Source organism: Muntiacus reevesi, chromosome 8 (genome assembly GCF_963930625.1).
Source record: "Muntiacus reevesi chromosome 8, mMunRee1.1, whole genome shotgun sequence".
Classification (NCBI taxonomy): Eukaryota; Metazoa; Chordata; class Mammalia; order Artiodactyla; family Cervidae; genus Muntiacus; species Muntiacus reevesi.
In genome coordinates, this window is record NC_089256.1 from 93,814,407 (window position 1) to 93,837,265 (window position 22,859).

Here is a 22,859-nt window from a genome sequence, read left to right on the forward strand (position 1 = left end):
ATTACATTGATTGATCTGCGGATATTAAAGAATCCTTGCATTCCTGGGATAAAGCCCACTTGGTCATGGTGTATGATTTTTTTAATATGTTGTTGGATTCTGTTTGTTAGAATTTTGTTAAGGATTTTTGCATCCATGTTCATCAGTGATATTGGCCAGTAGTTTTCTTTTTTTGTGGCACCTTTGTCTGGTTTTGGAATTAGGGTGATGGTGGCCTCATAGAATGAGTTTGGGAGTTTACCTTCTTCTGCAGTTTTCTGGAAGAGTTTGAGTAAGATAGGTGTTAGTTCTCTAAATTTTTGGTAGAATTCAGCTGTGAAGCCATCAGGTCCTGGGCTTTTGTTTGCTGGAAGATTTCTGATTACAGTTTCGACTTCCTTGCTTTTGATGGCTCTGTTAAGATCTTCTATTTCTTCCTGGTTCAGTTTTGGAAAGTTATACTTTTCTAAGAATTTGTCCATTTCATCCAAGTTGTCCATTTTATTGGCATAGAGCTGCTGGTAGTAGTCTCTTATGATCCTTTGTATTTCAGTGTTGTCTGTTGTGATCTCTCCATTTTCATTTCTAATTTTGCTAATTTTGCCGGGACCAGCTGGCAAAATGAACAAGTCCCGACCGCAACCACACGGAAGCCTGAGAAAAAAAGATGATAGTAAAGGATGGGGTCGAGAGGGCTGAATGCTCTTTAGGCAAGTCAGCAATTTTATTGAGTAGAACAGCTACCTTTATATTAATACAAGCAGAAAACATAATTAATAAAAAATGCCATCTGGTGTCTGTCAGATCAATACAATTCTTTGTTTTAAGTGATTGCAGAAGCTTACATCTTGTTTTTGGCATTCCCAAAATAAACTACTAAGTGAAGGTCACTACTACGTTTTTCTCAAGGAAGAACAAAGGAGGCCCAGCAAATATTTTACTACTTTATCATGGGGTGGCGGGACAGGGAATGGCCTCTTTCAAGGCCTTTTCCCAGGGCCTATTTGGGCCTTGAGGAGGCCGGCTCCCCGCAAATTTGGTTCTTCTCTCTTTGTTTCTTAATGAGTCTTGCTAATGGTTTGTCAATTTTGTTTATTTTTTCAAAAAACCAGCTTTTAGCTTTGTTGATTTTTTGCTATGGTCTCTTTAGTTTCTTTTGCATTTATTTCTGCCCTAACTTTTAAGATTTCTTTCCTTCTACTAACCCTGGGGTTCTTCATTTCTTCCTCCTCTAATTGCTTTAGGTGTAGAGTTAGGTTATTTATTTGGCTTTTTTCTTGTTTCTTGATGTAAGCCTGTAGCGCTATGAACCTTCCCCTTAGCTGTAAATGGGTTGAATGCCATTTACAAAAACAAGACCCCTATATATGCTGTCTATAAGAGACCCACCTCAAAACAAGAGACACATACAGACTAAAAGTGAAGGGCTGGAGAAAAATATTTCACACAAACGGAGACCAAAAGAAAGCAGGAGTCGCAATACTCCTATCAGATAAAATAGACTTTCAAATAAAGGCTGTGAAAAGAGACAAAGAAGGACACTACATAATGATCAAAGGATCAATCCAAGAAGAGGATATAACAACTATAAATATATATGCACCCAACATAGGAGCACCGCAATATGTATGGCAAATGCTAATGAGTATGAAAGAGGAAATTAATAGTAACACAATAATAGTGGGAGACTTTAATACCCCACTCACAACTATGGATAGATCAACTAAACAGAAAATCAATAAGGAAACACAAACCTTAAATGACACAATGGACCAGCTAGACCTAATTGATATCTATAGGACACTTCACCCCAAAACAATCAACTTCACCTTTTTCTCAAGTGCACACAGAACCTTCTCCAGAATAGTTCACATCCTGGGCCATAAATCTGGTCTTGGAAAATTCAAAAAAATTGAAATCATTCCAGTCATCTTTTCTGACCACAGTGCAGTAAGATTAGATCTCAATTACAGGAAAAAAAAATTGTTAAAAATTCAAACATATGGAGGCTAAATAACACGCTTCTGAATAACCAACAAGTCACAGAAGAAATCAAAAAAGAAATAAAAATATGCATAGAAATGAATGAAAATGAAAACACAACAACCCAAAACCTATGGGACACTGTAAAAGCAGTGCTAAGGGGAAGTTTCAGGAGAGTTTTAAGCAACTATTAATCAGCCACTAACCAGAATATAAACTTTCAATGTTCAAGTACTTGTGCTAGCAAGGGATTAAAAAAAACAGAGGGGTAATTTGAAATCAAAGGTAATTTAAAAACCCATATACATTAAATGTATCGATTCCAACTTTGATTTAGTTTTGCTCAAAGAAATTAAAACAATAGCATTACCTTAGCATTATTAGTTTTGCTTTAGGGACAAAAAAATAAACACACAATTTGACTTCTCACACATTCAGGTTGATTGCTTGTAAACTCAAGTTTTCTTCATGACTGAAAGAGGTGCACAAGAAGTGAGGAATGTCTTTGCTTTTTTTTACATTTCACTTAAATTTTGTATTCTATGCTATAAGATCTCTGTGCTTTAACATTAAAATCTTGTAAGAAATACTCTGGTAAGATGTATTATATTTTTATGGAGCACTCACACATGGTCATCTGCCATATAGCTAATGTAGGACACCTCACATTATTAAAGTAATGTGGCGAAATGCCAGGTCTCCTCTTCATTTTTTGGAGGCATCCTTACAACAACAGCACACATTTAATATGATGTGGTCAAAGAACATTACAGCATACTAACGCATAAATATGGAATTTAGAAAGACGGTAACGATAACCCTATATGCAAAACAGAAAAAGAGACGCAGAAGTACAGAACAGACTTTTGGACTCTGTGGGAGAAGGTGAGGGTGGGATGTTTTGAGAGAACAGCGTATATATTATCTATAGTGAAACAGATCACCAGCCCAGGTGGGAGGCATGAGACAAGTGCTCGGGCCTGGTGGGCTGGGAAGACCCAGAGGAATCCGGTGGAGAGGGAGGTGGGAGGGGGGGATCGGGATGGGGAATACGTGTAACTCTATGGCTGATTCATGTCAATGTATGACAAAACCCACTGCAATGTTGTGAAGTAATTAGCCTCCAACTAATAAAAATAAATGAAAATAATAATAATAATAATAATAATAATAATATGATGTGGTCATTCATTTCTCTTTCATTGTAATGTTATCTCTGGAAATGATGGCTTCTAATAAGGTTTTGTTCTTTTCCTTTGCAGGGAACATTCCAATATCTATCTTCAAAATGGCCCCGATAGAATCGGAAGCGTTTACAAGAAGGCTGTGTACGTTCAGTTCACAGATGAAAACTTCAAGACTGTTATAGAAAAACCTGTCTGGTTAGGGTTTTTAGGCCCTATTATCAAAGTTGAAACTGGAGATAAAGTTTATGTACATCTGAAAAACTTTGCCTCTAGGCCTTATACATTTCATGCCCATGGAATAACTTACTATAAGGAGCATGAAGGTCAGTTCAACTCAAAATCTTGCTAGAATTCTCTTCCTTTTCAGTAGGGGTGTTTTTTAGCTTCCAAGATTATGGGCTTTCCTCCTGGATAAGACCTGACACAATGTTCTGTAGCTCTGAACTATTTTATGTATCAGTGTTTTGGTTTTGGTTTTGGTTCATCCTAATGATGCTGTGCTTCTCTTGGTTCTGCTTGCTTGTGAGGAGTGTGAATGTGATAGGATTTCTGGGTGAACTCACAGAGTGAGAGTCAGAGAGAGCTGGACTTCCTACACCTTTCCAGATAAATAGTCAGACTAAGAGAAATAGGCAGTGTGCATTAGAGCCTGGAAAAGGCAAAAATCCTGAAGGAAGAAACAGGACTCAAGACGGGGATTGTCTATCTCTAAAGTTCCTCCATGTGAACCTGCTCTAAGAATTGCCACCCTCCATCCTAATTGTCCCAGCCAAGGCAGCACCGTCATCTCCCACAGAACCAAACAATGCACACAGCTGGGTGGTCCTGGAGTCACACCTGAGACACAGTTACCCGAAAGGTCACTAGACTATAGGACTTGGAATCCTTAGAGATGGTACGGGAAGAACAAAGGTTAGATTTGGTGCTTGTGATCTCATTCTTAGTAGATGGTGACGGTAATGATGGTGATGATGGCGATAATGGTGATGATGATGGTGATGAAGATGATGACAGGAGATGATGTTTTATTGTGGTTAAAAGCAAGGACTTCAAAATTAATGGACCCTTGTTTGAATGCAGCATTGGTTTTTACTTGGCTGAATGACATTGGACAAGTTACTTAAATTCTCTACGCTTCAGTTTTCTCATCTATAAAATAGGAACAGTGAGAGTATATAACAAGAACTCTATAAATGTCAGTTATTACAAAAAAAATGCTGAGATCATACTACAGTTCATGGGAATTATAAGGATCAAGATTGGAAATTAGGATAAAACTCAACTAATTATTGGCTTTGTATTTAAAAGAGGCATTGCTTTACAAGGTGAATGTTTTGATCTTTTATATATTTATGTGTTTTTCTGAACAAAATAATTATACTCATAGCATAAAAGTTTACTGCCATCTTATTTTTTTTACAATTTAATGTTATATTAGGATATAAATAATTTTTACAGATAATCATTGTGTTGTGGCTATGTTAGAAGCAAAAAGAGTACTTATCTTTCAGAGACACATGCTCAGTTATTTATAAATGAAATGACATAAGTCAGGGGCTCACTTTAGAATAGTTCACTGATGATGGGGATTAGAGTGGGTGAGAGTGTAGATGAAACAATATTGGCCTTGAGTTGATCACCAGTAAAGCTGAGATTTTGGGCAAACGGAAGTTTATCATATTATTCTCTTAATTTTTGCATATGTTTGGGAAAATACAAAATTAGAGTAAAAATTAAAACAATTCCATGGTTATTTCACAGACAAAAATCTGATATACAAGAAGCTTCAAATTATAGGAGAGGGTAGCCATTTTGCTCTTACATCCATACCATAACCTTGGGCAAAAACATTTTTTTGTTTTTGTTTTTTAAATACAATTGTATTGCATTTTAATGTGACCATAATTCTGAACTCTCAGAAAAAGCATTTTTTTTTTTTAAATTGCAAACCCAAAGTCACCATTGGGCTTCCCAGGGGTCGCAGTGGTAAAGAAGCTACTTGCCAATGACGGAGATGGGGAGATCCTCTGGAGAAGGTATTGGTGACCCACTGCAGAATTCTTGCCTGGAGAATTCCATAGACAGAGGGGCCTGACAAGCAGGCTACAGTCCATGGGGTCTCCAAGAGTCAGACATGACTGAACACCCAAAAGTCACTGATCCTGACTCATCTATTACTGCTTCTTGAAAACTCAGTCAAGTATAAAAAAATGACATTTTCTGTGAAACTTCCAGACCTCGTTGCCGTTAGCCTCTTGTTCTTCTGTGCTCAAGGAGAACATCACTGCATTCTCAAGGGGATACATACTAGACTTTGAACAAATGTTTGCTGAATGAACTAACAGACCATCTATTTTTTTCTTTTACGTTCAAACACATTCAAATTCAACCTGTCATTCCATTGCATGTTGTTTCCTAGGGGCCATTTACCCTGATAACACCACAGGTTTGCAAAAAGCAGATGACAAAGTGCAGCCAGGCCAACGGTGTGTGTACATACTGCTCGCCAACCCAGAGCAAGGCCCTGGCGAGGAAGACAGCAGCTGCGTGACCCGGATTTACCATTCCCACATAGACGCTCCGAAAGACATCGCCTCGGGACTCATTGGGCCTTTAATACACTGCAAAAAAGGTACATTTTCTCATTGTTAGTCACAATGAATTACCCAAGACAGAGGACAGGGAGGTTTAATTCTTTAAAAATACATTAAGTCCTCTGTGTTATGACTGAGTGGGGAAGATGGAGGCATGGTGAGTCTAGAAAAAGAGAATGGAAGAGCAGGCAAGGGTAAGGAGAGAAAGGGGAGCATCGAGCGACATTTAGGTTACCGAACACAAATTCCCTAAATATTTCCAAGTCTATGAAACAGGAATGGCTGGTCCAGATTTCTGGTCTGTGAGGACAGTAAATATTAAAATTGTTTAAAACTATTTGAATCACATGCTAAAATTCATGCTAAAAATTACGTTCTACTGAAATAGTAATTTTCACTTCAGATTCTCTGGATGAAGAAAAAGAAAAAAATATTGACAAAGAGTTTGTGGTAATGTTTTCCGTGGTGGATGAAAATCTCAGCTGGTACCTAGAAGACAACATTAAAACCTACTGCTCTGAACCAGAGAAGGTTGAAAAAGACAATGAAGACTTCCAGGAGAGTAACAGAATGTATTGTAAGATTACACAGGATCTGTTAACTTTATCTTATTTTTCTCAGTCCATGAATTATGCTAAGCTTATTCCCTTACATGAATAAGTAGTGTATTCTAATCTATGCTCTTGGTTACAAAGCATATTGGATATGCAAATTGGTATTCAGCAAAGCAGGCCCAATCAAAACTCTAAGCCAGGTAAAGCCAGATACATCAGACCATTTCAAAGCTAATAAGGATAAATCATTATCAGTTATGGTTAAATATATATGTTTGTTATATCTACATATTTTTATTCTCCCAACTACTTCTAAAAATTAAAGCTGCCTAAAATTATTAAATTAGATTGTAAAGCATTGCACTATAGTTAAGAAAATAGTTCAAACCACTAATTCTAAAAGGTATTTCTTTTACATACATATTATCCTTCACTACCACCCCCAACTTGACATCATTTTTCACTACATTTTAGCTCACTTCATTTCTTCTAAAAATGCTTTCTTTACTGCCTAGGCTTCTCCTTAATTCTCAGACACAAAATAGTGGGTTTAGTAAGATAGTGTATCACTTAGAATTTGCATAAAATTTCAAATCCCTTAATAGCAACTAGACCAATACATGTATATTTTTGTTTGTGTTTAGCTTCTTAAAAATAGCTCTTATGCAGAAACTGAGAATGCAATAATAACTGCACTATCAAAGCAGAAAAATAAACAAATTAAACACAGGACAGATTTTTGTTTCCAACTTCTGCTTTTTTCTGGCTTGAAGATCCACTTTCCATACTTTAATCCAGTCTCTTTTCTGTGCTAAGCAAAATAGATGTTATAGACTCAAACTTCCAGTCTGGCTAAGCCTGGTTTGGTATCCCTGTTGCATTTGGTTCAGTCACATTACTTCCCAGAACTGATTTCTGCTTTAACTCTAGGACCTCCCAGTTTAAACAGTGATTTGATGTTTTTTGAAAGAATTTCAGGCCATCCTGCTTTTGACCTTTTAGATCTTTTCCTCCTTCACATTTCTTGCAGTTTTGTCTTTTAAGTTAAAAAAAAAAGTTTCCTTTGTATTCTTATTGAAAAAGCAATTCACATCACTGTAGAAAATTGGAAACGTTCTGATAAACACGAAAATTTTGACATCATCCATACTGCCACTCCCAACATGATGCATGGTTGATTCATAAATAAGCATGTCTTTTTTCTATTTACTACATATGCATGTGCATTTATACGTAAGTATGCATGCACACATTTGTATTTGCAAATATACACATGAACATACCAAGGTGTATAGTTTATAACAAGGAGGGCAAATAGGTTTCATCTTCAGTGTTGTGTTCATGTGCTAATACTGTGTGGACAAAAGCCTGAGGCTGACTTCAGGTCCAAAATGAAGACTGCTGTGATTGGTTAATAATGTCTGATGCAGGTACAGAAGGGGAGAGCAGTGACATGTGTACCAGGTATTTTCCGTCTCAAACTGATTTTACTTTTGTAGCGGTAACGATCAATAATCCGGGCACCAATATGTGTTCGTCACCGTCTCTGCTCTTGTCTCATAGCTGTGAACGGGTTTGCTTTCGGAAGTCTCCCAGGACTCTCCATGTGCGCTGAGGACAGAGTGAAGTGGTATCTCTTTGGTATGGGCAATGAAATCGATGTGCACGCAGCTTTCTTCCACGGGCAAGTGTTGACCAGCAAGAACTACCGTGTTGATACAGTCAATCTCTTTCCTGCCACCCTCTCTGATGCTTTGATGGTGGCTCAGAACCCTGGGCAATGGCTGCTCAGCTGTCAGAATCTAAACCATCTGAAAGGTAAGGCATCTTTACCTGAAACTAACTGTCAGTTGAGAAAAGAGAAATGTCTCAGTTACAGTGTTAACGGGGTGACTATTGGAAATTAGAATCTAAAAGCTAAATTTCTTTGAAATGATCTGAGCTTTGAATTGTTAATTTTATTCCTCTGACAGTATGGATCATAATGTAATTTTTTTTAAAGACAAAGACTGTAGCAATTATAAAGTAATTAAAATTGAAAATACATTAATTTTTGGAAAAGAAAAATTGGTCTTGATGTATAGTCCTACCGTGAAAGTAAAATACTGCTTATAGCTGCTCAGATTTGTAAAATATACAATGTTTTAAACACCAGAAGATGTGTATATTGCTGCTGAAAAGTAACTTCTGTTTTGACTTGATTCTGTTAAATACAACCAGCTTTGTCCTTTATGAGTCCAGCTATTCCTTGGTTTTACACGCTAAATCTCTCTTCCATCTCTTTAATATAAGGAAAAGAAATATCCCCAGTTCTTGAAAAATATTAGTTTGTAATATTGGTTTCCTGAAGAAATTAGGTCTGATGTAGGTCTTTGAGTAGATTACTTTGAACTTCAAATATAATCTCATTCATCAAAGGTGACCTTGACTGCAGCAGGCCCAGGTGCATAACCATTTTATCTAAGCGAGTGATAAAAATACATGACCACTCTATTCCTCCTCCTCCATCCCATCATAGCCATTAAAATAAGGCAAAACTTCTCTTCACCATTTATTTTTTCTCATTAAAGCATTATCTATTTCAATGCTGACTCACTGATAACATAAAAGAGTGAGGGGTTCCTGGCAGGGATGCCTGGATTCCAGTGATTAAGACTTTGCCGTTTCACAGCAGAGGGCGAGGGTTCAATCCCTGGCCAGGGAACTGAGATCCCACAAACCACGTGACATAGCCAAAGAGAACCCAGTGAAATAAAATAGTGAAAGTGCGTTTCCCCCCACACTGTTTATCCATTAATGTGTCCTATTTTTTTTCTCATCAAAAGATCGTCATAGTGAAATCCCACTGAAGTTCATTCCACACTTTTTAAAACACAAGTAACACCCCTTCTCTGTGCCACAGAGGCTTTCTTTTACTGCTTGAATTTTCCATGAATGATTCATTTACCGCTGTTTACTTGTTCATAGTGTTGTTTCTAGCTGTTTATTTCTTCAGTTTCTATCATTTCACCGGCAGCGTTGATAAGGCAATAGGAGAGATAACAATGGCTTCATTAAACAGTGGCTCCTCTGTGTGGTTTTCAGCTGGTTTGCAGGCCTTCTTCTTGGTACAAGACTGTAAGAAGCCTTCATCTGAGGGCAATATCCACGGCAAACATGTTAGACACTACTACATTGCTGCTGAAGAAGTCATCTGGAATTATGCACCCTCCGGTATAGACGCCTTCACCAGAGAAAGTTTAAGCGCACCGGGAAGGTAATTCAGAAAAAAAATGATGTTATTTCAAAATATGCCTCCTCCTCAAAAAGTCATAAAAGGCTATTCAGCAATTAAAATTTTAACTGGTACTTGAAACTGAGTAACTAGACTGCTAAATAATTATTGATGTGTTTGGTAGTGAGTCCAAGTTGGAGAAATAGGACTTCTGAGTCCATGAAAAAGAATACAAAAGTTGTCAGATGCTCAAGAAAATCCTCAGAAAATGCTGAAAACAAGATCAGTTCGTTAGCTTTCCATTCCTGAAAGCAGCCTTGTATAATCTAGCAGCATCGGGTATATTCACAAGGTCGTATAATCATCAGCACCGTGACTCCCAGGACTTTGCCTTCATTTCAAGTAGAAATTCTGTTCAACAGGAGCTGAGCTCTGCCCGAGCTTGTGGCTTCTGAAGCAGAGACTTAAGTCCCTGCGGCACTGACAGCCAGACATAATGACTCCCTACACTGTATCTCCAGCCCAGAAGGCTCTTACACACGGCAGATTTGCATTCAGAGCTGCTCAGTGGACGCCCCACTTGGATGAGGCCCTCTCCAAATCAATGTGTCCGAGCCTGAACCCTCTGTCTTTCCAGTTCTGAGCTTGCTCCTCTACACGAATGGTATTGCCATTCATCCATCACTCAAATCCCAATGCCCAAGCATCACCCTTGACTCCTTCCCTCCTCCACCAGTCCCTCCCTCTCTCATCAAACGCTGCCTCATTACACCCTAGATGTCTCAGGAAGTCTGTTTGCTTCTCCCCAACTTCTTTGCTCCTACCTCTGAAGTCATCGCTACCCTCATCGAGATTTTAAAAGAAGCCTGCTGACGTGGCTCCCTACCACGGTCTTCCAGCTGCTTAAGGAATCCACCTAGCACACTCATCCTTTTTTAAAAGTTTACACGTATATATTATATATACACACACTTTAGCCATGCACCGTGGCATGTGGGATCTTACAGTTTCCTTACCTGGGATCACCCTGCATTGGAAGTACAGAGTCTTAAGCATTGGGCCACCAGGCACATCCCATAAAACACTAATCCTTAATGCGCGCATGTTTCAAAGCCCGGGGATGTCCTGAGACCTGAGCTAGGTCCTCCCACCCACCCCCACCTCTCTGAGCCTCATTCTCCGCCTCTCTTATCCTGCGTGCTACGATCCTGCCCTATTTCACAGACACGCTATGCTCACTGTCTTCTCTGAGTCCTCCCATCACAAAGAGCTGTTCCCTCTTTGGAAACGCCTGCCCCATCCTCCCCACCACACACATTCCATCTTTTTAATGCCACTTCTCCTCTGGCTAATTCTTAAAATCTCTTCCTTTGGAAAGTCTTTGAGACCTCCCCCCACCCCCTCCATAACTCCAGGAGAAATGTTTCATGACACCCTGCGCTTGTTACATGTTGTTACATTGAACAGTCTGTAATCTGTCTTCTGGGACAGATGCCAAGTCCATGTGGACAACGAGGGGTCCATTTGCCTATGGGTCTCTCGTCATCATCTGACAGGGCTCCTGGCACAGAGCCGGTGTTCAGTACATCTGTCTGTACGGGAGAAGAGATGCACGGGGCAGCTTTGTTAGCTCAGATGCCTTTCTGAGATTTAATTTCGTCATCTGTAAAATGAAGAGAGTGGGGACGGAGTGATTAAGCTGGCAGAAGAGTAGGACCTGGAGCTCACCTCCTCGCACAAATACATCCAGAACATGTCAAGACATGCAACGATTCTCACAGAACATCTGCCGAATGTGGCAGAGGACCTCAGACTTCTGACATGGCAAGAAAATCCACATAACTGGGCAGCACAAATGAAGAAGAGAGAGAGAGAGAAAGGAACTGGGACAGGATCTGTGCCCCTCGGAGGGAGCTGTGGGAGAAGAAAGGTTCCTGCACCCTGGAAGTCCCCTCTCTGGCGGGACAGAGGGGGGCTTCGCCTCAGAGGAAAGCGCAACAACCAGTTTGCAGAAGGAAAAATGGGCAGTCATGGCCCTGAGCGCCCCTGCCTGAGATGCCCGATGCAGACGGGGGCTGCGTGCTGAAGCTTGGGCTTCGGAGGTCAGACCCAGGGAGAGAAGTGGGGTGGCTGAGCTGGAGACAGCCTGCAGGGGCTGGAGCGTGATGTGAGCGAGAGCGTAGAGCGAGATTGTCGGGGGCTGCAAGCAGGGAGGGGTGGGACCCCCAGAGGAGCATCTTTCCCTGCGTGCCATCAGGCGATGGGGCACAGCAAAGGATCCCAGGAGAGCTGGCAGGCTACCACACCTGCACACCCCCTCAAGGGGGAGATGGGGGCACAGCCTGGGGAAAGAGGCAGAAGGCATCCAAACTCAAAAAATATTAAACCCACACAAGCTACACAGGCTTGCTTCTGCATTTGCACAGCTTTCCATGACGATGGTAGATAACTGTTTCTCCTAAAAGTACAATGAAGAAGTAGAGGAACCACTTCCAGTTAAAAGACCAAGAGAAACTGTAAAATGGGGAGAATAATACCAGTTTTGTTGCATCGTCATGTGAGTTTCAGACAATAAATGAATGTTTCTGAGTGCTGACATGCAGTAAACAGTAGTTACTCTCTTTTTAGACATTTCATAATTTACTTAAAAGACTCTATTGTAGGACAGGTTATTAACTGTCAGGGGTCGACATAGGTCCTCTTGAAATTTTTTTTTCACTTCACTTGAAAAAAAAAAATTAAATCTCTGTGCCACGAATCTCCACCCCCAATCTTAACATCTTTCTACAGAATGCCTAGTACTGTCTGCTTGTTTGAGTATTTGGCAAATCATGGATAGTAATTCTAAGCGTTGGTCAGAACTTTTCAATTAGTATCCTGTGTGACTACTGGGCTCTGTTCTGCTCTCAGCTCCAGAATTAAACCCTTTCTCTTTTGGCAGTGCTTCAGAGGCATTTTTTGAACAGGGTCCTACAAGAATTGGAGGCTCGTATAAAAAGCTGGTTTATCGTGAGTACACAGATGCCTCCTTCTCTAAGCAAAAAGAGAGAGGCCCTGAAGAGGAACATCTCGGCATCCTGGGTAAGTCTGCACAGAATACATAAGCGCTAACGTACTCTTGGGCTTTGCCGGTGGCTCAGCGGTAAAGAGTCTGCCGGCCAATGCAGGAGATGCAGGTTCTGTCTCTGGGTTGGGAAGACCCTCTGGTGAAGGGAATGGCAACCCACCCCAGTATTCTTGCTTAGAGAACCCCATGGACAGAGGGGCTACAGGCCATGGGGCCACAAAAGAGTCAGGCACAACTTAGCGATTAAACAACAACAATGTACTCTTCCTCTGAACCACAACCAACTTAAGGAAGAACAGAAGCCCCAAAACCTGAAGCCTGATTTCTACATACAGACTATTCTTGGAGGGGCGAACGTCAGTAAAATGCAGCCGTCAATCACTTTCCCAAATGTAAATGTACCATAGTCAATCTTCAGCCTGAAAAGCCAGGCCGACTTCAGCTGAATGTCTTTTTCCTTTCTTCAAAGAGGTAAGGGGTGACTTTGTTTTAATAGACAGCAAAGCTATTAGCTTCTGCTTTTAGTTAAAGGCACATTCCCTTAGAAATAAAATCCAGCTACTAATGAATGAGACAGTTTGGTTTGTTTTAGAGCCTCCTCCTCCCCGGCAGAACCCAGAGAGCTCTTCTTGCCAAGGCACATGGGCAGAATAGCAAGCGCATGGATTCAGGCTGTCCTCGCGGTCTGTCCTCTCTATTAGCTGTGTGACCTTTGAAATACTCCACTCTCTGGGCCTGTTCCCTTTCTATAAAATGAGAAAGGCAGTAACAACAACAGTCCCTACCTCATAAAGTCATAGGGATTAAATGCATTAATTCACATAAACACTCAGAAGAACACATAGGAAACTCTCGATAAATGTCATTTTATTTATTACATAAAATACTTGTGTACTATATATTTGTTTTTATTCTTTATTTAGTAATGACATTAATTTTGGTGATGGAAAATACAGAACAGTGTTGTTCTTCACTTTGGGTGAAAAGTGGCCGCTTTGGGTGGCCAATATTTATGGCATTCTCCTGGCTCTTGGGACCAAATAGCACACGTCTGGTCCACAGGAAACTAGGATGAGGAGAGAGCAGGTACTGAGTAGTTTTATAGATGTGTGAAGCTTGTGAACTGACTTGGTTAAACGTGGTAACAAATTTCATTACTTGAAGTTAACTCAAAAGACCCTTCTCATCTCTTCCTAGACTCCCCATGTCAAATTGATAATGGACTTTAAAAAAAAAACCAAGCTTTCCACTTGCCGCAATAAGCATGTTGCTTCCAGAGGTTCTTTGTGGAGGACAAGACAGAGAAGTCAACTGTCTTCTGTATTCTGTAGGTTAGATACCAGGGAGGATAATAGCTCTCTCTTTATCCCTAGGTCCCGTCATTTCCGCAGAGGTGGGAGACACCGTCAGAGTCACCTTCCATAACAGAGCGGCACACCCCCTCAGTATTGAGCCCATTGGAGTGAGAGTTGACAAGAGCAACGAGGGTACATACTATTCGCCCAGTGGAAGTGAGTACAACCTTCGGTAATCAAGCAGTAATGTTTACAACCCACTGTGCCAGTCACCCCAGGAAAACGACCCTGAAAAAACCAAAGGCAGGAACTTCTGAGGAATCTTCTCATGTACCATCCTCCGGCATCCTGCCAGGAAGCAAGTCAATCTCTTCTCCTACCATTTGCTGGTGGTTTGTGGAATTCTGTCCTATCTCAATTGGGTGATTATTGACAATACTGAAAGTAACTTACTTGGATTGTATCAATTACACATTTCCAGAGTTCTATTTGGGTGACTACTAAAGCTGAAAAAATATTCTTGCGGTTATAAGGTTAGACGTACGTTTTAGAATGTTTTAAAAATATAAAAAGTTGCAGCCAAAAATAATATCCATAGTTCTATAGCCAACCACTAGTACATTTTTGTATAAGTCCTTCACTCTTCCATCTGTGCACACAATATTTTGATATAATTTATTTAAATATGATTTAAATATGAAAATAGTATTTAAATATGAAAAAGTGAAAGTGTTAGTCACTCAGTCATGTCTGACTCTTTGTGACCCCGTGGACTGTAGCCCTCCCCCACCCAAGCTCCTCTGTCCATGGGGTTTTCAAGGCAAGAATAATGGAATGGGAAGCCACTCCCTTCTCCAGGGGGTCTTCCCGACCTAGGAATTAAACCCATGTCTCCTGCATTGCAGGTGGACTGTCTATAGTCTGAGCCAGCAGGGAAGCCCTAGTAAATAAATATACTTAGCGCTATAATTTTGTACCCAGAGTTTGGTTTCTTAGCATTATAAATATTTTATAAGTATAATTTTAATGATACAAAATATTCCACTACATGAAAGTATTTAGGTACTTTTGTAGGTCAAGGCTAGCCAATGAAGACCCTCTCTGGGTCTTAGATTTCTTGTATCCTCACATGCAGGAAGGGGCTCGGGAGTTTTGTGGGATCTCTCTTGTAAGCGCAATAACCTCACTCAGAAAGGTTCTACTCTCAGAACCTAATCACCTCTCACCTCAGATACTGTCATCCTGGGCATTAGGAGTCCCATACATGAATTTTGGAGAAACATAAACATCCAGACCGTAGCAACCTCGGGCAGAGGTGTGGAGAGGACTCCCTGGGGGACCACACCTGTTTGTGACCTGACCAGGGAACAAGCAGGAGTCCAGTCTAATGCATGAAAGGGGCACACAAGGGGGCTATCCCAGACTAACCCAGTCTACCCCGCGGCTCAGATGACCCCCATGTGACCTTCCTTACAGGTGAGCCCCCTCCTTCAGGCGCCCGTGTGGCGCCCAGAGGAACATTCACCTACGAGTGGACTGTCCCCAGGGAAGTGGGGCCCACTTACAAAGATCCTGTCTGTCTAGCTAAGATGTATTATTCTGCTGTGGATCCCACCAGAGACATATTCACTGGGCTTATTGGGCCAATGAAAATATGCCGGAATGGAAGCTTACTTGCAAATGGGAGACTGGTAAGTCTAATGAGGGAAAATGAAAATGACTTTCAAATCCCTTCGAATCATCATTATCATAAGGAAAGTCCTGCGGTTTGAGGCAGTGAGGGCTTCACGTGCGCGCATGCATGCTCGGTAGCTTTAGTCGTGTCTGGCTCTCTGCGACCCCGTGGCCTGCAGCCCACCAGGCTCCCCCGTCCCTGGGATTCTCCAGGCAAGAGCGCTGGAGTGGGCCGCCACGCCCTCCAGGGGCTCTTCCCGACCCAGGGATCGAACCCGCGTCCCCGCGTTGGCAGCAGACGCTTTGCCACGGAGCCTCCAGGCAAGCCCAAGGCGTCCACAAAACTCTGGACTTTCTTAAGCTTATATCTGTATTGTGTGGAGACTGTCTGACTAACAGGATTGCTTCAAAGTGAGTTGGAAACAGGCTTTTCCTTGGAATCAAAGTCTTCTATGATACAATTCAACACACACTTCTAAAAAAATCACCTATTAATGATAATATTCCCCAGTTAACATTCACTGAGGAAAATATTGCTTTAAATATTTTTTATATTTGTCTGAAGGAGACTGGTATATTACTGTTTAGTTATACTGCTAATTAACCTTCAAGCATTTGTATAACATGTAAGAAATAACACTGCTCACACATCCGTAAATATTTTTTAGAAATGGGAAAATGACCCTCTGATCTAGAAATAGAAATACTTAATCTAACCATTGATTTTATCTCTAAAATAAATACTGCAATATAAATCTTTAAAAGAGAAAGAGTCCTTTGAAAATGCATTCAATACAATTACCACACCTTAAAGCATCAAAAAACATACATTTTTATTTGGTTTTGCTTAAAATAAAACATTTCAGACTCTCAGTTTATGTGTAATTATATTCCATACGTTATGACTTATAGTATTCTCATAGACATTACTTATTAAATTCTTAGAAATTAATTTTTGTTTCTTCTTTCATCTAAGAGTTACTTGAACCAAATATGATCTTTTATTTTTTTAACTTTTTGTCCTTTTATGAGTAATTTTCCATTTTATTGCATTATAATTAGGAAATATGAGTTGTAAACTTTTCTCTGTTTTTAGAGAAGCTTTCTTCTCTGGAGAAACTACAGAGCAGTTTTCTCTGTAGGTCAGCATGTAAGAGATTACAGCAGCTCCCTTCTGGAATCCTGGCACGTCTGACAATGTCACATTGTTGGGCTTTGCTTGATGTAGAGTTTTTCTATCATAATCTTTCCCCCTCAAAACAGTACTTGCTACTCCATCTTACTCTGACATTTATTGTTCTAGAGAAGTCTGATGTTCATAACTCTTAAAATGGATTATTCTAGAAATTTGTCTATCTTTGAAATCCAAATTTTTAGCAGGATATTTAGGTATAGGTCTGTATTACTAATTTTGTCCTGCTTTCAGTCAAAGTTTTGAATCTGAGCAATCTTTCTCTTTTATAGTTGTGAACACTTCCACTATTATTTATTACTGTTAGGTAATAACTTCTCTCAAATAATTGCTATGTACCTATTTTTCATCTTTAAATCTTTTCTTCTGATTTACGGGAGCTATCTTAAGACCATCTGCATCACTATTAATAATTCAGCTTTTTACAGGGTCTAACCATCTTAGATTTTTAAAGTTTGATAATCATGTTTTTCATCTGCAAAAATGATCTCAGGGAAAAGATATGTCATAATCCCTCAAGTTTTCTCTTCTTTAAGGGAGTACTTGTTCTCAGGGACTCTTATGCTTTGATTCCCTAGTCCAATTGCCTTCTGGTCAACTACTGAATTATTACAGATAGCATTTCCGCTTCCTTATTTTTCACCAGGGACAGGGAGGGGAGGTGAGAATGTCTAGAATGTGTGAATTCTTGCTCCAAATCACTTGCAGGCTATTTCTTCTCTTAAGATGTATCTGCTTCCACCTGCTCTGTCTTTTAGGAATTCTTCAAACTTTCATGACTATGGATAACACCTTCCCTAATTTATAGCACAAGTACATATCACCTCCTCCCCATTTTAACAATTTTGAGAGGTGAGTTCAAGTGGAATGAGGAGTGTCAGAACTCTTAGGTGCAGAAAGAGGCTTAGATTATTGTGTTGAGCTAAAAATCCACTATGCAGGTACCAGTCAGAAACGTGGATGGACCTAAATAGAGACTGTCATACAGAGTGATGCAAGTCAGAGAGAGAAAAACAAATATCATATATTAAGCATATACGTGCAACCTAGAAAAATGGTCCAGATGAACTTATTTGAAAAGGATAAATAAAGACACAGATGTATGGACATCAAAGCAGGGGAGGGAGATGGGATGAACTGGGAGACTGGGATTGACGTACATACTTTACTATGTATAAAACAGATAACCAATGAGAACTTACGATATCGCACAGGGAAGTCTATTCAGTGCTCTGTGGTGATTTGAATGGGAAGGAACTCACAAAAAGGGGGGTGATATAGGTATCTGTATGACTTGCTCACTTTGCTGTCCAGCAGAAGCTAACACAACATTGAAAAGCAACTATGCTCCAATACAAATAAAAACACTCTGCGGGTCAACAGGAGTATTCTGTGAGTTCCATTTACAAGTGGAATGGAAACTTCAGTTCTTGTCCTTCTTTTGTCAGGTCTATGTATAAATAGTATTGTGCATATGGAAGTGTTTCTGCTTTAGTCATTCTGTCTTCACCCCGTTGTTCTTATTTTGATTTTCAGAAAGATGTAGACAAGGAGTTCTATCTGTTTCCTACAGTGTTTGATGAGAATGAGAGTTTACTCCTGGATGAAAATATTAAAATGTTTACAACAGCACCTGATCAGGTGGATAAGGAAAATGAAGACTTTCAGGAATCTAATAAGATGCACTGTAAGTACTGCATCATCCGCCAATATCACGCTATTTCAGCACTGCACATGTAATACTTTTAATTAAGCTAAAATACTAATATCTTTGCCCACTGATTGTTTTAATAAATGATTAAATACCATCATGCTCGAAGGGTACTATTGTTAATTATTTGACATATCAGTCAATTGAATCTTAGTTTCACTTAATTCAGAATAATAAAACATATAATATATGCCAATTAGATCAGTTTAGTTCAGTCGCTCAGTCGTGTCTGGCTCTTTGTGACCCCATGGACTGCAGCATGTCAGGCTTCCCTGTCCATCGCCAACACTCAGAGCCTACTCAAACTCATGTCCATTGAGTTGGCGATGCCATCCAGCCATCTCATCCTCTGTCGTCCCCTTCTCCTCCTGCCTTCAATCTTACCCAGCATCAGGGTCTTTTCAAATGAGTCAGTTCTTCACATCAGGTGGCCAAAATATTGGAGTTTCAGCTTCAGCACCAGTCCTTCCAATGAATATTCAGGTCTAATTTCCTTTAGGATGAACTGCTTGGATCTCTTTGCAGTCCAAGGGACTCTCAGGAGTCTCCTCCAACAACACAGTTTAAAAGCATCAATTCTTTGGTGCTCAACTTTCTTTACAGTTCAACTCTCACATCCATACCTGACTACTGGAAAAAACAGCTTTGACTAGATGGACCTTTGTTGGCAAAGTAATGTTTCTGCTTTTTAATATGCTGTCTAGGTTGGTCATAACTTTTCTTCCAATAAGTTGCATAGTCCTTAAAATGTAGTCCCTAGGTCAGCTGCTTCAGCATCACCCAGGACTTGTTAGAAATGTAGATTCTTGGACTCCAACCCCAACTTACTGAATCAGAAACTTTAGGTGTAGGGCTTGAAATTTGTATTTAACAAATCCTCTGTGTTCTTCTGATGTATGCTTAAATTTGAAAGTTACTGGATTAGACACTTTTCTTACCTGTGGTTTAATAAAGACAGGCTTCCTTTATGGGTTCTACTCTGAATAAACTTCAATGATTCTCATCTTTGACTACCCATAAGAATCCCCTGAGAGTTAAACAAAAAAAAAAAACAGCAAAAAACTATTAAAACTGTTTTTTAAGTGCTCAGCACAATCTACAGAGATTTTCATTTCATTGAAACAGCATCAGATTTACTTGTTAGCTCCTAGTGTAATTCTAAAATGAAGTTAAAAGTTTAGAGATAGTGAGCTAATTGTTCAAAATGTCCACATCACTAATGCACAACTTGTGAAAATCATTGTAACTAGAAGAAAAAAAATAGTAAATGTATTACAAACTGAACTCCTCCTCATTGAACTCCTTTTTATGGTAAGTCATGTCCAACTGTTTGTGACCCCATGGACTGTAGCCAGCCAGGCTCCTCTGTCCACGGGATTTCCCAGGCAAGAATACTGGCATGGGTTGCCATTTCCTCCTCCAGGGGATCTTCCCCACCCAGGAATCGAATTTGTGTCTCCTGCATCTGCAGTGGTAGGTGGATTCTTTACCAACGTGCCACTTGGGAGGCCCAATACAAACTGACATTGTTTTCCAAACTGGATTCATAATAGTCACACTACCCATAACGATCTTTATTTTGCATTTTGGAGGAGTCAAGAATATTATCTCTTAAGAACAGCAATGAAAGGAAACTTCCTGCACATACTCTTCCCTGTTATTCAAGATGAATAAGAGAGTTTTCCACCTAGGACAACAAACACATTCACAGTCTACAGCACCTAGGAAGGACTGTTATTATTCACCCATTTGGGTGCTCACAAATATGGCCCTTGGGAGAACTGAGAAATGTCTCACTGAGAACAGTGAGATTCCCGGGGCCCAGAACTTTAAGAACCCAGCATTCATGAGACTTCCCAGGTAGTCCAGTGGTTAAGAATCCTCCTCGCAACGCAGAGGACATGTGTTCTATGCCTGACTGTAAAACTAAGATCCTACATGCTGCAGAGCAGCTAAACCCTCGAACTACGACTGCTGAGCCCATGCACGTCAACTCGAGAGTCTGTGCGCTGCGTCGAAAGATCCCGCGTGACACAGTGAACAGTCTGTAACTGAGACCCAACACTGCCAAATAAACACCAAAAAAAAGAAGAAGAACCGTGCATTCAGTCCTATGGCTTCCACCCAGGGCTTGCCTGGCAGTGTTGAGTTCAGCAAGGAGCTCTAGAGACATTGTTGACGCGTCAAGGGGTGGGCAAGCCCAAACGGGTCTTTTAAAAATTAAATAAACCCAGTTGGGAAAGTCTGGAAAGTCTGGGAGGTTGTCACGAAGTAGGACATACGATTACACCAGTTTCAAAACATCATTTTCAACTTTGATAGCCGTGAATGGATTCATGTACGGGAATCAGCCTGGGCTCAGTATGTGCCAAGGAGACTCGGTCATGTGGTACTTATTCAGCGCTGGGAATGAGGTCGACATACACGGGATATACTTCTCAGGGAACACCTACCTGTCCAGAGGAGAAAGGAGAGACACAGCGAACCTCTTCCCGCAGACAAGCCTGAGTCTCTCCATGCAGCCGGACTCTGCAGGTGAGTTCCTTTAATGTCAAGGCGGACTTCTGCTGGGTCTCCCTGCGTGGTTTTGGTTCACAATGCTGCGCCGGATGTTGGCTCGTCCCTTCCCCAAGCCTCCCAACTACCCTTTCTGTCCTCAGTTACTGTCAGCCAAGTACTTGCCAGGCAGGTGCGTTTTCTGTTTTTGTGGTGGGGAGAGAAGGGAGTGACAAAAGTGGACTGAGGTTTCTCCCATTGGTGCGAAGTCACTCGGTCGTATCCTACTCTTTGTGACCCCATGGGCTGGAGCCCGGCAGGCTCCTCTGCCCATGGGATTCTCCAGGCAAGAGTGCTGGAGTGGATAGCCATTCCCTTCTCCAGGGGATCTTCCCCACCCAGGGGTCAAACCGGCGTAGCTTATGTCTAACCTGCATTGGCAGGCGGGTTCTTTACCACTAGCAACACCTGGGAAGCCCATTTCCACCCAGTCAAACCCTCAAGATGGTCTCCTTTTCAATTATGTACCTTTAAAGATAGCTGGCAGATCAGACTAGAAAAGAAACGTCTCCCATAAAGGCTCTGCCTCTAAACTTCGTGTCCTGCCTCTGTATCCTGCATGTATGTGTGGGTGCTCAGTTGTGTCCAGCTCTTTGCAACCCCATGGACTGTAGCCTGTAAGGCTCCTCTGTTCATGGGATTTCCCAGGCAAGAATATAGGAGTGGGTTGCCATTTCCTTCTGCAGAGAATCTTCCCAGCCCAGGGATCAATCCTGCCTCTTCTGCATTGGAGAGGAGAGGCCACCACTGCACCGCCTGGGACGCCATCCTAGATGTAGTCTTGGCTTATTAGTCGTCTACAATTGAATAGCCTATACTAGAACTACAGACATGCAGATTCGGAGATACGGACAGGATTGGCTCTGAGCGAATAAAATAAAGAACTAAAACAAAAGAGAACTTTACCCAAACGTGAAAATAGGCTAACTTGCCTCAGGCTTTATTTGGTTCATCAAATGCCACGAAAATGCAAGACACGTCCACCTTTTCCTATATTAGACAAATGTAAATGCAACGCTTAACAAAAGAGATAAAGGCGTCTGCTGATGCAGGAGACAGACACACACACACACATATATATCAAGTGGTTATATGTACTATGAAGAAAAATAGGGCAGCGGAAGGAGCAGATGACAGATGCGGGAAAGTGGTCAGAAACACTCACAGGAGGTGACCTGCCTTTTTATTCACCATTCCAGGGACTTTTGATGTGGAATGCCTGACAACTGACCACTACACAGGCGGCATGAAACATAAATACAATGTGCGCCGGTGCAGGCGGAGGGCTGAGGATTCATACCTCCACCTGGGGAGAAGGACCTACTACATCGCAGCGGTGGAGGTGGAATGGGATTACTCCCCAAGCAGGAAATGGGAAAAGGAGCTGCATCACTTACAGGAACAAAAGTAATTCTCTAGACTCTGACTCCCAATTATGTCTTAGCTTTTCCTTTCAGAGATGTAAGAATTATGCCATTTAAGAAGCAAGGAACAATTGCATTAAACAATAACAACAAAACAAAAACCAAATCCTTTCTAGGGACCCTTCCTCATTCATCTCTGCTTCCCTCAACTATCTCTCAGAAAAACTTACATTGATCTCCTTTCATTCTTCGTAGTCACTCATCCTACGTTCTTTTCTGTTAGACTGTCCTCTCACACTTGCACACCCCTGTCATTGTTTTCACACTTAAACCAAAATTAATGCCTACATTCAGAGCTGAAATAATTTTCTTTACTAACCATTTGTTGCTTATCTTATGTTTCTTCCAAAGATTTCACATGAGTCTAGTAATCAGTTACTTTACCTTTTTGAAATTATTATGTATGGAATCATATTTTAAATTCTTCAG

The 22,859-nt window shown here is 40.8% G+C and overlaps 1 protein-coding gene across 3 annotated transcripts in view; it reads left to right on the forward strand.

The window, feature by feature from the left end:
* Positions 1-22,859, forward strand: part of CP (ceruloplasmin) — a 57,758-nt gene that overhangs the window by 11,394 nt on the left and 23,505 nt on the right. For all 3 annotated transcript variants that reach the window (XR_010664196.1, XM_065942751.1, XM_065942750.1), the window contains exons 2-12: positions 3,225-3,472; positions 5,569-5,781; positions 6,147-6,320; positions 7,861-8,115; positions 9,382-9,553; positions 12,453-12,592; positions 13,952-14,089; positions 15,350-15,564; positions 18,276-18,426; positions 20,773-20,985; positions 22,206-22,413. Coding sequence is in view for 2 of the 3 variants with exons in the window: in XM_065942751.1 (XP_065798823.1) it covers positions 3,225-3,472; positions 5,569-5,781; positions 6,147-6,320; positions 7,861-8,115; positions 9,382-9,553; positions 12,453-12,592; positions 13,952-14,089; positions 15,350-15,564; positions 18,276-18,426; positions 20,773-20,985; positions 22,206-22,413 (2,127 nt within the window). In the remaining variant the exon portion in view is untranslated. The remainder of the gene's footprint in view (positions 1-3,224; positions 3,473-5,568; positions 5,782-6,146; positions 6,321-7,860; positions 8,116-9,381; positions 9,554-12,452; positions 12,593-13,951; positions 14,090-15,349; positions 15,565-18,275; positions 18,427-20,772; positions 20,986-22,205; positions 22,414-22,859) is intronic.